This window comes from Dipodomys merriami, unplaced genomic scaffold (assembly GCF_024711535.1).
Source record: "Dipodomys merriami isolate MVZ:Mamm:240054 unplaced genomic scaffold, mDipMer1.0.p SCAF_2, whole genome shotgun sequence".
NCBI classification, from domain to species: Eukaryota; Metazoa; Chordata; class Mammalia; order Rodentia; family Heteromyidae; genus Dipodomys; species Dipodomys merriami.
Window position 1 is genome coordinate 53,179,166 of NW_027203381.1, and position 15,463 is coordinate 53,194,628.

Below are 15,463 nucleotides of genomic sequence, written 5' to 3' on the forward strand. Positions count from 1 at the left end.
GATCCCCTCTGCTTCCGCCAGGGGACGCTGCAATCCCCTCGTAGCTTGGCCCCGCTTTCAGCCAGAGCACCGCCCACAACCGCTCTCGGTGGGGGCTGGGCTGGCCACGGCCCCACGTGGTTCCACCTGGACTCTTCTGTGACTCACTGGGCCCTATGCAGTTTTTTCCTGCATAATCTTCCCCGCCTTCTACCCAGTCGGAGTCTGCATTCTTGGTCCCTAGCTCAGCTACCTATCTGAGTCCCCTCTGTTCAATGTTGAGGCTGACAAGATCACTAAAATGTCTCCTACTTTAATATAGTAACCCTTCTAGGGAGTTTGGATTTTTGTGTGTATGCTGATCCTGCAGCTTCAATTCTGGGTCTGGTGTTGTCCCTCAGCTTTTACTCTTGGTGCTTAATTGGATATGAGAGTCTCACAGACTTTTTTGGTGGGGCTGGCTTTCAACCACAATCCTCAGATTTCAGCCTCCCCGAGTAGCTGACAGGTGTGAGCCTCCAGCCCCCAGCAAGAGGGAGTTGTTTGGGGCCTACTCATGGGGTTGGTTGCGAGGCTGAGGCCTTTGGAGAGTCAAGTCCTTGATACTGCTTCAAATGCTGTCAGAGATCAGAGGCAGGATTTATTTAAATGAATGTTTCTTGGGCCCACAGGATCTCCACGACAAGAACTTTCCAGATTTTCCTCATTAAATTCCGATGAGCTCTTTAGAAATGGCAGGAGAAATGGAGGAGAGGTACTTGGATCTTGGTGCAGAAGGTCCATATGACTTGGAAAGGGCCTGACCCCGAAGCCAGGATGGGGAGGCCTGAATGCAGTTCATTTGGCACTCGTTTTCTCTCCCACCTTCCTCCCTTTTGGGCCAGTGCTGGGTGCTGTTCCTCAGGTAGTGCTCTACCGCTTGAGGCATACGTCTCCTGGCATTTTGGTGTTCAACTGAAGTTGAGTCTCATGGACTTACCTGCCTAGGCTGGCTTCAAGCCTCAGATTCTCAGCCTCCTGAGTAGCTAGGATGAGAGGTGTGAGCCACTGGTGCCTGGCTCCCCTTTTATTTTAGCGAATTAAGTCTCATTACAACAATTTAGCATTTTTTTCTCTTCATTCTTCCATTCCTCTTTCTCACTTTTTCTTTATTTTTCTTCTTTCTTCATTTTTGTGGTGACTATACTACCGAGGTTTGAACTCAGGCCTCATGCTGCTAGGCAAGCAGGCAGTTTACCACTTAAGCTACACCTTTAGAGTCTGTTGCTTCAGGCCTGGTTATTTTTCAGATAGGGTCTCAAGTTTTTGCCTAGGGATCCGTATCTCAAATAGCTGGGATTACAGGACCTGGCCACCATTACCACTAGCCTAGGGATCTACATTTTAAACAAGGTGCCAGTGTGATTAAGTTGGAGCCCATAAGACTAGACATAGGACTAGAAGATCCACAGCGCTCTTTCTTTTCAAAGCCCTTTTCTCCCAGCAAACAATGACCTACAGTCAAACATTCTGGGCAGGAAGTCTTAAATACGTTTTACTTTCTCTGGATTTATTGAATGAAAATTGAATTGAAACAGCTGATTAACTAAAGGATAGATCATATCATTGATGTTCTTTCATTTTTCTACAATAAGTACATAAGGATTTGTAAAATCATCCCTGAAAGTAATCCTTGGAAAATAACTATATTTGTGCACAAACTTAGGGATCTTATTCTTTGCATTACTCCAGGCTAATGACTCATTAGCCATTAGTGGCTAATGAGCCATTAAAAAACCGGTATTAGCCAATAAGCAGCCAGTAATTCTAGACTTTGGAGGCAGGGGTCACGGTTCCAGGACACCTGGCCAAAAAAAGAGTTTGCTAGATTCTAATCTTAGCCAAAAGCTGGGCACCTGTTATGTTGTCTAGTGGGGAAGCATAATGGCTGGGTGCAGTGGTACTTACCTGTCATCCAGGAATTGACACCAGAAAGCACAAATAGGACTAAAGTCCAATATGACTTGGCACTAAGTGAGACCCCCCACCTTGAAAATAACCAGCACAAGAAATGACAGAAGATATAGTTCAAGTGGTAGACTGTCTAGCTAATTGGGAGGCCTTGAGCTCAGTTCTCAGTATCAACAAACTAACAAATCAAATTGGGAAACAGAGATCTTCAAACACACTCTTGAAAATTGTGGAGAAGCCCTAAGTGGTTATGTGTACATCTTTTAAAACCTTTTGAAATTAAAACAGAAATTAAAATATTAATAATATTAAAATAATATTAAAATATTATTTTTATTATTAATAATAATATAATATTAAAAATAATAAACCTATTTATTAGTATACTAGTGCAGAAAACTAAGATATTTGAAAAGCACAGGATGATTTTTTGTTACTATTTTTGTATCTGCTTCTGCATTAAAACGGTTATATATTATGTAGCTCTCCAGACACTTTAGTATATACTTGTGAGAGGATAAAAGTGAAAAAGGCAACTGATATTTTAATATTAAAATAATAATTTTGAGTTCATAAATCCAATGAGAGAGTGGCAATTTAAACAAGAAACATAGTTTCGAGACTATTTTTGGCTTGCTTGGTTTCAAATATTAAAACTCCTTTAAATGCCCTCTGTAATGAGCTTCATTTATTTAACTTGTCAGGTAAGAGTGAGGCTCAAGAGCCTATAAGTTGCAAGACTGTTACCCAGCTCTTGGGAATGAAGGACAAAGGTCTCACCTATTCTTTCAGAGAAGTTATCAAAGGCTATTGGCATATTTATATATGCCTAGGAAGCCTCTGATTCTTCACAAAACCCAATATTTACATACAGATGATTATAGCAGGCCTACCAAAGAGGTACAAACTTATTAACTTAGTACTTTTTATTTTCACTATATATGGCTGGGCACCAGTGGTTCACACCTGTAATCCTAGCTACTCAGGAGGCTGAGATCTGAGAATCATGGTTCAAAGCCACCCTGGGCAGATAAGACTCTTATCTCCAATTAATCACCAGAAAATTGGAAGTGGCACTGTAGCTCAAGTGGTAGAGCGCTAGCCTTGAGCTGAAGAGCTGAGGGACAGCACCCAGACCCACAAACCAAAAAAAAAAAAAAAAAAAAAAAAAAGTAATATATGCAAATTTTGGGAAAATCCAAAGTTTATAGAACTTGATGATGAAAGCCTTTTTCCATTTCATCTCCTAGAAAGTATTTCTAGTAAGAGTTTTGTGTATGTTCCTACTTTATTCCTGTGACTTAAAAAAAACTCATATACTTACATATTTTTACAAAGATAGAAAACATAACATTTTACATTTACATATACAGTATTTGCATAAAAACAAATTAGAAGGATTGCTTTTCCTAATAGTGATGTTTCAGAGAAAGTTCTCTTAACCTTGGTTAAATTTCTTTAGACTTTGGTTAACCTTTAAGCTTGGACTGAGAGACTCCTGGGAGATTAGTAAGCATTTTGTGTGTCTGTGAGAATATTTCCAGAGACAATTAGATCATGAGGTCTCTAGCCTTGTCAATGTTTTCATCAATGGCTTCAAAATGTGATGACTATAATTAGGTGGTGGAACTGTAGAAAATGGTGTTTCTCCTCAATGATTTATTTCCTGGTTTAAGGAAGTAAGCATTGGGAGCATGTCTTTGAAGGGTACATAAAGGCCATGGCTTCTTTTAGTCCTTTTAATCCATGCTAAGGTGAAGTTTCCTCTGCCACACAATTCTGTCTTGCACAGCCTGAAAACAATGGACTGAAATCTCTGTAACTGTGAGCCAAAACCTATCTTTCCCTTTTTAATTTTATAGCAGTGATATAAAGTCTATCACATGTGGTATGAAAAAATAAATGAAAATACTTGCTGGGATATTGACTGCAATTTTGAATAGAAAACCATATTAACTGGAATTGTACAGAAAACTTGGAGAAATGTGATATTAATTTTTTTCTCCCTTTTGCAGCATTGGGGATTAAATTCAGAGCCTTGCATCTGTAAGTGCTCTACTGATGAGCTATACTCAAAAAATTGATTAGTTTCAACTTTAAATATAAAAGTCTACTGTGTTTCTATCAATAGAAAAAAATAGATTTTTGTATATTGATATTGTACCCTGTGACTGAAAAAACCTAGTTTTGTTGCTTTTGGTGTTAGTTTCATTAGTTTCTTAGGATTTTCTATGTAAAGCTTGTGTCTTTTTTGGTGTGTATGCTAGTACTATGATTGAACCCAGGGCTTTACATGCTCATTTGGTTTGCTTGTTCACATTGGCACTCTTTATATGCAAGTCATACCTTCAGTCTGGCATTTTGCTAGTTAATTGGAGATGGAGTCTTGAGGACTTTTCTGCTTGGGCTGGCTTTGAAATATAATCCTCTAATCTCATGTTACTGAGTACCTAGGATTAAAGCATACCAGAACCCAGCTAGGTCATTGCCCCCCACTCTGACTCTCTCAAGAGAATAGGTGTCCCTCCTATTTATAAAAACATTTTATAGCATATATTAGTTGTATAGGAGGTTTCATTGTGGTATTTCCTGATTGAATTCACTTCTACTACTCTCCTCATCCTCTCCCTCCCTTAAGATAATTTCAACAAATTCCATTGTATTTTTCCATACAAATATATAAAATACTTCAGTCATTTTCACCCTTCTTCACCAAATGTTGGTGACAAATATTTTTGACATCTTGACAGCATAGCCTAAGTAAATATTGGTGTTTGATGTAATTATACTGGAGTGGAACATGAAGTAAAAAACATTTAGCACACATTTCACTCTTATTTTTTTTCTATAAAAATATAACTCTTTATTAAATAACATGCACAAATATCAACTAGTTACTTATTAAACAGATATGATTTGGAACAAGATTTAAAGAAATACAAACTCTTAGGTACAATTTAGCATCTTGTTCATGATATCTGAGTAGTTTAAAAAAGAATCATTGATTAAACTAACCTTTTATTTTTCTTTCAAAGTCTAAAACCTTTTCAGGTATATAAACCATTCCCAGTTTTTCCTAGCATTTCAGAGCTTCAGAGAAAATCTAACATCAAGAGCCCTTAACTACTTGATTATGAATGAACAATAAGAAGACTTTTAAGTTTTCCTGACAAACTCGGTGTCACTTTATAGAGGTTACTAGTAGCAGAATCTTGGCAGATGTTTCAGCTCTGAGGTACCATGGAAAAGGGTGAAAAGTGTTTTTAAGACTCAACAGTTAGGTGGCCAGATCCCTGCTTGCTTGCTTTTCCTTTGATAGTTTTTTTCTATTTTGCCAGTGGTATTTCCCTGCCTTTTCTCCAAGTAGACCATCAGAACATAGTACTCTATAATTTACCCCTCTTTTGTTTTCTGTAAGTCAATATTTAGTACTCTGATCTTTTCATTTGATTTCCCACATTATCTTGTCAATTTCTTTTTTAGGCTAAAGTATAAGCAAAGTTTGTCTTTTTTTCATATTAAAAAGTATTGCTCTTATAAATTAAGTTTTAATGTTCCCAGCCTTAATAAAGTTAACTGCAAAAAAACAGTGCTTCAAAATCTACCCTGCCTTTTTGGCCCCACTTATCCAATAAATAAGGCCAAAATCTCTCACCTAAATTTCTAAAGAAGACTGCATCCAACCTTTATAATAAGTCCTTGCACGGTGTATTTTTCATCTGGGCTGCTTTATTGTGCATGCCAAGTACAGAAATAACAAAAATATAAAAGTAAAAATTCAAAAATCTCCCAGCTTAATAAGAACCTTTGCACTCAAAAATGTTTAGATTCTTTCCCATTAGCAGTGATATTCAAGCTGCAAGTTGTATTTAAAATTTATTCTTTGTACATTCTTTCCATTTTTCTCTATCAGAATAAAAACACCCAGTATTATTTCATAATTCAAGAAAGCATTGTGGCAAGTTTAGTAAATTTTATCCTATATACTTCTGAAAAGTCTAACACTATTCTAACTTTCTTTTAAAAGATGTTTCACAAGGTTAGCAGCAGTTTTCAGATTTGAAATATTTTAAAATATTTAATTTATATCATATTCGAGGAGAAATTGTATCTTTTCTAGAACATACCTAATTATTTTATTTAAAAAGCATATTGAATCTTATTTCAATAATAAAAGTTCATAAATTATGTGTTTAGCATGTTGATATAGGGAAAATACAACATATTAATCAATTTTTAATAAACGTTTCAGATTGATTGGAATATTCCTAAGACCCTTTTACTTATTTTGATTACCAAGTATGTTTTCTTTATGAGTGCCCAGTTTTTATTTTAAAAGTGCAAAGGTTATTAAGCTTAAAACATTAAATTTAAACAATGTAAAAAAGTTTTACAATGATTTAACAAGACCAATAGAATTTATTAAACATATTTACATATATTCACAGATCCTTTCATAGTTGAGTATTAAAATAGACATATACATTTCAGAATTTCAATCAAAGGCATTTTTTCTGTTCCACACTCTCCTTCAAGATGGAGAAAGGTAAAGTTTCTTTGTATGACTAATTCTACATAATGTGTCAAACACAGTAAGTCACAGATTCTCTCACAGCAAAGTGGTATGAAATACCTCACACTGTTCCAGGCATCAATTGTGGATAGAGTTAAATTATAGCAAGCATGCAATCAACTAAACCACCATCTTTACAGTTATAAGGATGAACACAAGCTAACTCAAATACGTGCATGCCTTATTTAAAGGTTTTGCTATCTGAACACTGCTAAAAAAGCCCCAACTTTGGTCCAATAAAACAGACAAAACAGTTTTACAGTTATTTCTTTGTACATACTTTGACTATCAATCATTTTGTATATATTTCAACCATTAATTACAAGATGTACATCTGCACAGTATATATAAAATAAGTTATTATAAAGGAAGACAGTATTAAAACTTTCAAAAGAAAAACTGTACAATTAATTTACACACAATAAACTGAAGAATTTTGTCCCAAGTTTTTCTTCCACTAGAAACTATTTCATAGGAATTGAACCTTGTAGCTTACTGAAATATTTTTAGTAAAACCTGAAAGATTTATATGCTAGTGGTTATCTTGTTAACTAGAGTGCTAACAACTTCCAGCGCTGTTAGCAGGTATCCTCAGCTTTTTTAGTATCTACTACAGTCTGCCATAATACTCTATTGCAATAGTTACTTTTCACCAATATAAATAATAGTTTTCTGTTAGAAACTGTTTGGACTTATGATTGAAAATATTTCTTTCAGTTTTTATAAAATGACAGTGTTTACTATGTGACCAACTTTAATTTAATGGACAAGTGTAAAGGCATAATATCAGTATTTTGTTGAAAGGCAGTATTAGATAGTATAATGCCTGAGTATCATCAGTTTAGGATGACACTGTAAGAAAGTACCAACTGCTATATAGGAGTCAATTCAAAGTCATCATTAACATCAACCAGAGGAACATAAAATTCCTGGATTTCATAAATACTGATAGATTTATAGGTGGCAGGATCAAGTTCCTGGAGTTTCAGCTGCCATTCTAATCTCTGGACAGCATTTAGAGCTGCAGCTTCATGTTGTTGCCTCATTAAAAGACAAGTCTAAAAGAAGAGAAAAATTGCTTATTCAGTTAAATTTGCCCTGTTTAAAATTAATGTCATTCATAGTTTAAAGACTAAGGTAATACATTAGGAGCATAAGAAGGATTCAGATTACAAGTGTTATTTCTCTTATACCCTGTTGGTATCAACACAACATTTGTATCTGTAACTTCATTTTTACCTTATGAACTTTGATTTGATTTCAAATTATCAAAAGGATCGCAAAATCTAGGGAGAAATAATTAAAAATCTCAAGACAAAGAATTTTCCCTAAAGATCTGTAAAGTATATTACTTTTTTCACTATTCTCCTATTCTTCATTATGTTAGAGTTATAATAAGACAGATAAACTGGCTAAGAAACATAAAGAACCAAAAGAGTAATCACTTTAACATGGCAGTTTGACCCTCCATATTACATCTGTCCTTAAATTGTCTTTATTTTTCTTTCCCCTGTCAATTGTGGTCCAGTGTGAAAATTCATGGCTAATCAGTATTTTTTTTCATTATTTATTCCTGAGAGTAGCTCTCTCTAAGGAAGAAAAAGCACTTATATAAACCGATTTGTGAACAGACATACCTTTAGTTTGTCGAATTTATCATCCACATCTTGTAACCATGACATGAACTGTCTTGCATTAAAACGATCTCTCACAGAAGTTTTACTGTCATCCGACTGAAAAAGAGTGTTACATTCAGGGATACAATAAACCACTTTGAAAATCAGTATGCCAGCCCGGTACTGGTGACACTAGCCTACAATCCTAACTTTTGTGGTATGGAGCTTGAATGCAGGGCCTTGTGTTTGCTAGGCAGGTGCTCTACTACTAGAGCCGTGCTACCAAATACCAAATTTGATGTTGAAGTTTATCATTTGTAGGGGGAAAAAGGTAGGAGACAGCTGTCTGTACTCTGACATTCTGACATTCTTCCAAAACCAATTTTTGAAGTGCTCATAAAAAATTTGCATACATTCTTAAAAATATCAGTTTTGGGCCGGGCGCTGGTGGCTCACGCCTGTAATCCTAGCTACTCAGGAGGCTGAGATCTGAGGATCGCGGTTCAAAGCCAGCCCGGGCAAGAAAGACCATGAGACTCCTATCTCCAATAAACCACCAGAAAACCGGAAGTGGTGCTGTAGCTCAAGTGGTAGAGCGCTCGCCTTGAGCTGAAGAGCTGAGGGACAGCGCCCAGGCCCAGAGTTCAAGCCCCACGACTGACAAAAAAAAAAAAAAAAATATCAGTTTTGGTATTTAGATAGGATGCAGTCAAAATTTTAGCCCTGTACACCTTTCTGTATAAGTACAATTTTGAACTAACTACATACTCTCAATTTTCTATTCAATATGATAAGACAAGAGTACCTCTCTTAAGCTTGCTTTGAGAATGAAGAATATCCTCAATGCCTTCATCTCAATACTTTTACATACAGGAAACATTCCAACGCTCCAAGCATTACTACTACTGCCATTTACCAACATTGTGTAAGTAACATCTGGGCATCAGATAGTCCCAAAGTCATACTACTCACATTCTTAGAAATTATTATTTCCTCTTTGATGCTCAAGAAAGAGTTTTTGGTTACTTTAAGTTTTATTACTTTTGAAAACTATTACAAATTTATTTTGAAAAGGAGGAAGTACATGAGAGGAGAGTAGGCAGGTAGATTCAGTCCTGACTGAAAAAAAAAATGAGTCATCCCTGCCTTTGCTTCTCAGAGACCATTCTTACAAGATGCCTGAAACTCAGATCTTATTCTAAAGTCAGCTATAAAAGGATGTCCTTATTTAATTAAGTTTCTAAAAATATAGAAATGCTTTCAGGATACATTTCCCAGTCAAGAGATAAGTTACCTTTGGATACTTCAAGCATTTAAATTTAAAATCAAGTGGTCTTGATCACTAAGAATATTTGGGGCAAGATATAATAAATAATTAAAACCCCCTTACAATATAAATTTTGTATCATTTACTTTTTTATTTTGAATTTTTTATTATCTTTAAGTAGTTGTACAAAGAAATTCCCATTCTACAAAACAGTATATGAATACAAAGTGATAGCATCGTTCCTTATATCATTAACTTTTAAAGAAGAATAAAGGGAGAAATCTAAGGAAAGGAAATGTAGTCTAAAGCAATAATTTCTTTAGCATCATATGACTTTTCAAATTTTCTCAAGAGGATGCTTTTTTTTTCTGTAGTACTAGGGTTTGAACTTAAGGGCCTCAAAATTGGTGGGATGCTTTAACACTTGAGTCATTTCTAAGTGAAAAATAGGAGGTTGTTTTTTTCAAGTCCAAGAAACCCAAGAAGATAACTTTTCCCCCACTCCTTTAGGTATTAGGTTGATTGTTTCATTTCTGATTTTAAGATCATTCACAAGTTTACAGGGACAGTTTTCTCCCTCCTCCCCTTTCTGTTCCCTTCTTTCATCCCTTTCTCTCCTTCTTTCCCTTTCTCTCAGTACTGGGATCAAACTTAGGACCTTTTGCAGGCGAGGCAGCACACTACCACCAAATCACTTACTTCTGAAATTCTCTCAACCCACATGAAGTTGTACATTCTTCACAGTGCACTATATCAATATGTTTTCATCTGTCTGAAAGATTCAAATAGTTCTTTCTAAAGACCTAATTATACAACAATTTCTTCAGAGAACCTAAACACTAATTTAGGATTGGGGATCTATACGGCAGCTGCTCTGGAAGTACTTTGATTAAAGAGATGTATTTCTCCTCTCAGCTCTAATGATGGTTCAATTAAACTTTCTTATGTGGGAATAGATTCTGAAAGTAGACGAGCTTTATTTCTTGGCAACACTCTGTGTATGTATGTTTGTACATACACACACACACACACACACACACACACACACACACACACACATATGCACACACATATATCAAAAAGCACTTTACCTGTGAGTCCAAGGGCACATTGTATACTTCTGCATCCAATAAGACAGTGCAAGCACTAAATGGCAGTGTTTGATTTGCCAATGTTCTTGCAGCTCTGTAATGAACTCTTAGAACTTCTTGTTCATTGGATACAATGAGTTTTTCCTAGTTTCACAAATGAACAAAAATCAATTAAAACTAATAATCACTTAAGGTATGCTAAACAATCATAATCTCAGAGTAAATTTACCTTCACTGTAGGCTTGAGAAATTTAAAAATTTTTAGTTCTAAAAGTATAAGTAGATCTTCTCTTTTAAACTAGTACTTTCTTTTTAAAAACATTTTTCTTCCTTTCCTTTCCTTTCCTTTTCCTCACCTTTCTCCTCTCTCCTTTCCTTTCCCTTTCCCATATATGGTGAGCTGGGCACCAGTGGCTCACACCTTAAATCCTAGCTTCTAAGGAGTCTGGAGATCTGAGGATGGTAGCTATGTTGTCCTGGGCAGTCAAATCCATGAGATTCTCATCTCCAATTATCCAACAAAAAACTGGCAGTGGAGGGTATGGCTCAAGTTGCAGAGCACCAGCCTTGATGGAAAAAGCCAAGTAAGAACTCTAAGAAGTAAGTTTAAGCCCCAGTACTGAAATAAACAAAAAAAGCGTATGGCGGCTTTTAATATACTCACTAAGAAGTTCAACCATCACTATCTAATTTCACAACATTTTCATTCATCATACCAGAAAAAAAACCCCTCATATTCAAAAGCGGCTACTCTTCTGGTAATCAATCCACTGTTTGTCTATGTGAATTACTTGCACTGAACAGTTAAGAACAGTCACACATTATATGGCCTTTTGTATTTGATTTATTTTACTTAGTATATTTCTGAGGTTCATTCATATTATAGCATATAAGGTGAAGGATTGACCCTCAACCTGTTTTCTCAGGTGCATACAGATGTCAGGTAAGCCACTAAAGATATGTGCAGACTGACACAGGCAGGGTATTCTACCTAAGCCTGCCTGTAAACATACCATTGTGGGCCTAACTGAAAAGCCCCCACCTCTTTAGACCTAATGACTTTTTCATTAACCTCTACTCCTTGCTCAGACCTCATAAAAACCTAACTCCTGTCTTACCTCTTTGCACAGTCTCCAAGCCCATGGGAAGATTGTGCACCTTGCTGCTATATCTCAATAAACAGTCTAGCCTGTTGAAGATTGAGTCTGGCCCATTTCCTTCCTTTTTCCTCCATTTTCCCAACATGGTGCCAAAACTCAGGAGAGAAGTCCCACGAGCAACTGGGTCCTCTCCACCAGCCTCCTGGCCAACTTTCATGTAGCCTTTTACCCTCCCTCTCTCCACCAAGAATACAGAGCCCTTGCCCCATGCCTCTTCCTCCTCCATCTTCCCTTACTATTCTCTCTCTTCTGTCCCTAGACTCCAGATCTCCAGGCAGGAGGATCTTCACTGTTTAATGTCTGACTCCATCCACAACCCAAAAGCATTCAGAACAAGGTAACCAGCCCCGTGGTCCATGACAGAGGCATCCTGACATGAACGAGAGAACTCTTGAGAAGTCCTCTATTCCCTGTCTGTGGGTTCTCTAGAGACTCCAGGAGTCTCTCACACTTTGCTGATCCCTTGAAACCCTTTAATTAGGACTTTGGGGACATCCTACCCTAATTATTGGGGCCCATTCATTTGCCTTCCCAAAGCATCAGGGATGCCTGAAAGTGGCAGGACAGGTCACTCTCGTAGATGTACCAAATTTTCCAAAATGGGCTCTAAATTGTCTGTTCCCAGACACCCCAATGGCTTGCTCAGAGACAGTGCCCAGGCCTATGACTGACAAAAAAGATGCCAACTAGGACAAGCCATCCCAGCAACAAACACCTAGCTTCCTGGGACAAAGTGAGTCCAGGAGTAAGAGGGGATGTGTCATATCATAAATGGAGTCACTTTGCATTTACCTTTTCAAAAGTAACCAGAGCTGGGAGGTCAAAAAAAAAAAAAAAAGTAAGCATAGACAGGAACTTACATTCTTGACTTTGTTACCTGCTATTTCTATTTATAGTGAATCTTGTTGGACTCAGGATAGTTTGCCTTAGCACTTTCCTGGGTCTCTCATTCAAACATCTATAGCCCATACATGTATAGTCCAGTTACAGAAAATGATCAAGGCCTCTCACCATGCTGACCACTCCAATCCAGCCCTAGCTTATGGACTGGTTATTGGTAACCAGTCTACCATTTTCTCCCCTAACCAATCTCCAGAAACCCTAGACACTCCCTTTCCTGCCCCTAGTCCAGTTACATGAAAATTCCTCCTCCCCTGTAATGAGCTACAACTGGGCTTATGCTCCAAATGGAAATTTTCCGGCTTGTGCCAAGGTGTGTTTTCCTGTGTCATTCATATCCACCTGCCACCTTGCCAGCCTTTTGCCTGTTCTCAATTGTTTCAGAAATTTCTCTTTAGCCCTCACTCAGGACCTGGGAGCACATTAAGGCCATCCTATTACTGCAGGCAACTGGAGGCTTAACTTACACTGCCCTACCCTGCTCTGCCTAGCACAGAGCTGGATCCTAAAGACCCCAGCCTCAGTGACTCAACACCTCAATGTCAGCAGGAGTATCCAGAAAAGACAACCACTGACTTCTTTCCTAGTCTCCTCTTGTAGCCCAGTCTTTTTTATGTACCCAAAGACCCTATATGAAGGACTTGCCTCTCCTCTCCTGGCCCATTCCTTCTATGTATCCAGAGATAGAATATGAAGGATTGACCCCCAACTCCTGCCCCACCTCTTTGCACAGTTTCCAAGCCCACAGGAAGGCTGTGTCCCTTGCTGCTATCTCAATAAATGGTCCTAGCACATTGCAGATTGAGTCCAGCCTGTTTCCTTCCTTTTTTCTTCCATTTTCCTAACATAAGGTAATTCCTTTCTATGAATAAATACTACACTGTATGGATCTAACATTTCTTTCCTCCCATTCATCAGTTGATCCTTTGCCATCTCTAAATGTGCCACTTTGGCCCAAGAGTTATTTTGAACTGAAGTTACTGGACAACATGTGGATTCAAGAGCACCCTACCTTCAGTCCTGGGGCTTGAACTCAGGGCCTGTCCTTGTGTTTTTTGCCCAACGCCATTACTCTACCACTTGAGCCACAGCTCCACTTCTGCCTCTTTTGGTGGTTAATTGGAGAACAGGCTCACGAACTTTCCTGTCCAGGCTGACTTTGAACTATGAACCTTAGATCTCAGCATCTCTGTGTAGCTAGGATTACAAGCATGAGGTAAGTGGCTGGCCAGCTTCTCTTTTATAATGAATTTACACAGAAATAAACACATCCAGCTTTAATGAATTATATGTGGTCCCAACTTCCAATTAGGAAGAATCCTAAAACTATTAAAATAAAATGAATAATCTCCACATAGCAGAGTGAAAATTCTAGGAGTCTAGTTGCAGATCTCAATAGACTTAAGACATTTGTTGCTAACTGTATTTCTTTTAAAGTATCAATGGGGATCACCTTGCAATCTGTGGTTGGTGAGAATGTAACAATGACACAAAAAGACAGAGTGGTGACTCTTAAGAACTCCCCAGGTATTAAGATATTTTTCATTTTGTTGGCCTTCTCAAAGAGGTTAGATTGTGACAATACGAAGGTTATACCTTGTCTTCTTACTACCACATTTCCCAGTTTGCCTTCAAATGACATGTACTTTACTTTTCCTTCACTGGAGAATGCATGCCATAGTATATTCAAATGTGTATTGTTGTCAATAATAACTATACTATAATTTGGTGAAAAGACAAAGAAACATGGCTTTAATTACATTCTTGGACTTAAGACTGGGGGTTATTGCTTAGATTGCTTGCTCATGGCTAGTATTCTACCACTTGAGCTATGTTTTTCTGTCCCTATTGACTTTGAACTGTGAACCTCAGTTCTCAGCTTCCTGAGCAGCTAGGATTGAATTGTGTGAGCCATTGGCACTCACTCAGCCTTAATTAGTTGGTCTTCTTTCTTTTCTTTCTTTCCTGTTTTTTTCTTTGGTTGTACCCAGAGTTTGACCTCATTCTTCAGGGCTTTATCCCTTGAGCCATACCTTCAGCACCCTAAATTACCTACTGTGACAAATGATACTCAAAAGTAAGTCTAGTACTTAATAAAATTTTAAGTATAAACTTAAAGTGTAATTTGAAGTAGTAAGTATCCAAAAACTTGATCTGATAATAATAAGAAATAATTATGAATACCATTGCAAAGAGTTAGCTGCAGTTCTCTACAAAATTAAGAGGAAGAACTAAAATACTCTGAAAGTAAACATCATGTGAGAAATACTTTTTCATGCAATGTTTTCTGAAGTTGAAATACTCTCTTCTGAAAATAGATATATCCTGCTTAGTTAATAGCCTAATACCAAATACTCAGGCTGGGGGTTGGGGGGAGAATATGGGAAGGGCTGGAAAGGGGAAACAAAGGAGGAGGCAACAATGCTTGATAAGAAATGTACTCATTACCTTGCCCATGTAATTGTAACCCATGTAATTGTACAGAGCACGATATTTTCACAAACCAGCTTAAAAAAAAAAGGCAAAAAATACCAAATACTCCATTATAGATCAGAGTTAAGTTTGTCTTTGAGCCCCCCTAGAGCACAGGCTTTAGCATCTTAGGAGAGACTGTGAGTATTGCTTTCTCCTAGTTTCTGGAGTGACAAAGTAGGACAGAGTGTAGTTCTGAGGTACTGTGCCAGGACTCTGCCTATAAGGCTTGTTCACTTAGTGCAATTTTCAAATGGTATCAATTTTATTTATTTTTTGCCATGGGGCTTGGACTCTGGGCCTGGGCACTGTCCTTGAGCACTTCAGCTCAAGGTGAGTGCTCTACCTCTTGAGCCACAGTGCCACTTTTGGCTTTCTGGTGGAGATAAGTGTCTCATGGACTTTGCTGCCCAGGCTGGCATTGAACTGCGATCCTTAGATCTCAGCCTCCACAG

At 37.5% G+C, this 15,463-nt stretch overlaps 1 protein-coding gene across 7 annotated transcripts in view; it reads right to left on the bottom strand.

Annotated features, from left to right (window-relative positions):
• Window positions 1-4,798: 4,798 nt before the first annotated feature.
• The window catches only part of Ankrd12 (ankyrin repeat domain 12), a 138,793-nt gene continuing 128,128 nt past the window's right edge, over window positions 4,799-15,463 (bottom strand). For 6 of the 7 annotated variants that reach the window (XM_070029653.1, XM_070029654.1, XM_070029649.1 and 3 more), the window contains 3 exons: window positions 10,477-10,620; window positions 8,140-8,235; window positions 4,799-7,560 (listed from right to left, as the gene is read on the bottom strand). In XM_070029653.1, coding sequence (XP_069885754.1) covers window positions 7,375-7,560; window positions 8,140-8,235; window positions 10,477-10,620 — 426 coding nt within the window. In that variant the 3' untranslated portion in view covers window positions 4,799-7,374. Of the gene's footprint in view, window positions 7,561-8,139; window positions 8,236-10,476; window positions 10,621-13,548; window positions 13,734-15,463 lie in introns of those variants that run through there. The other variant, XR_011373525.1, reaches the window with a different exon arrangement.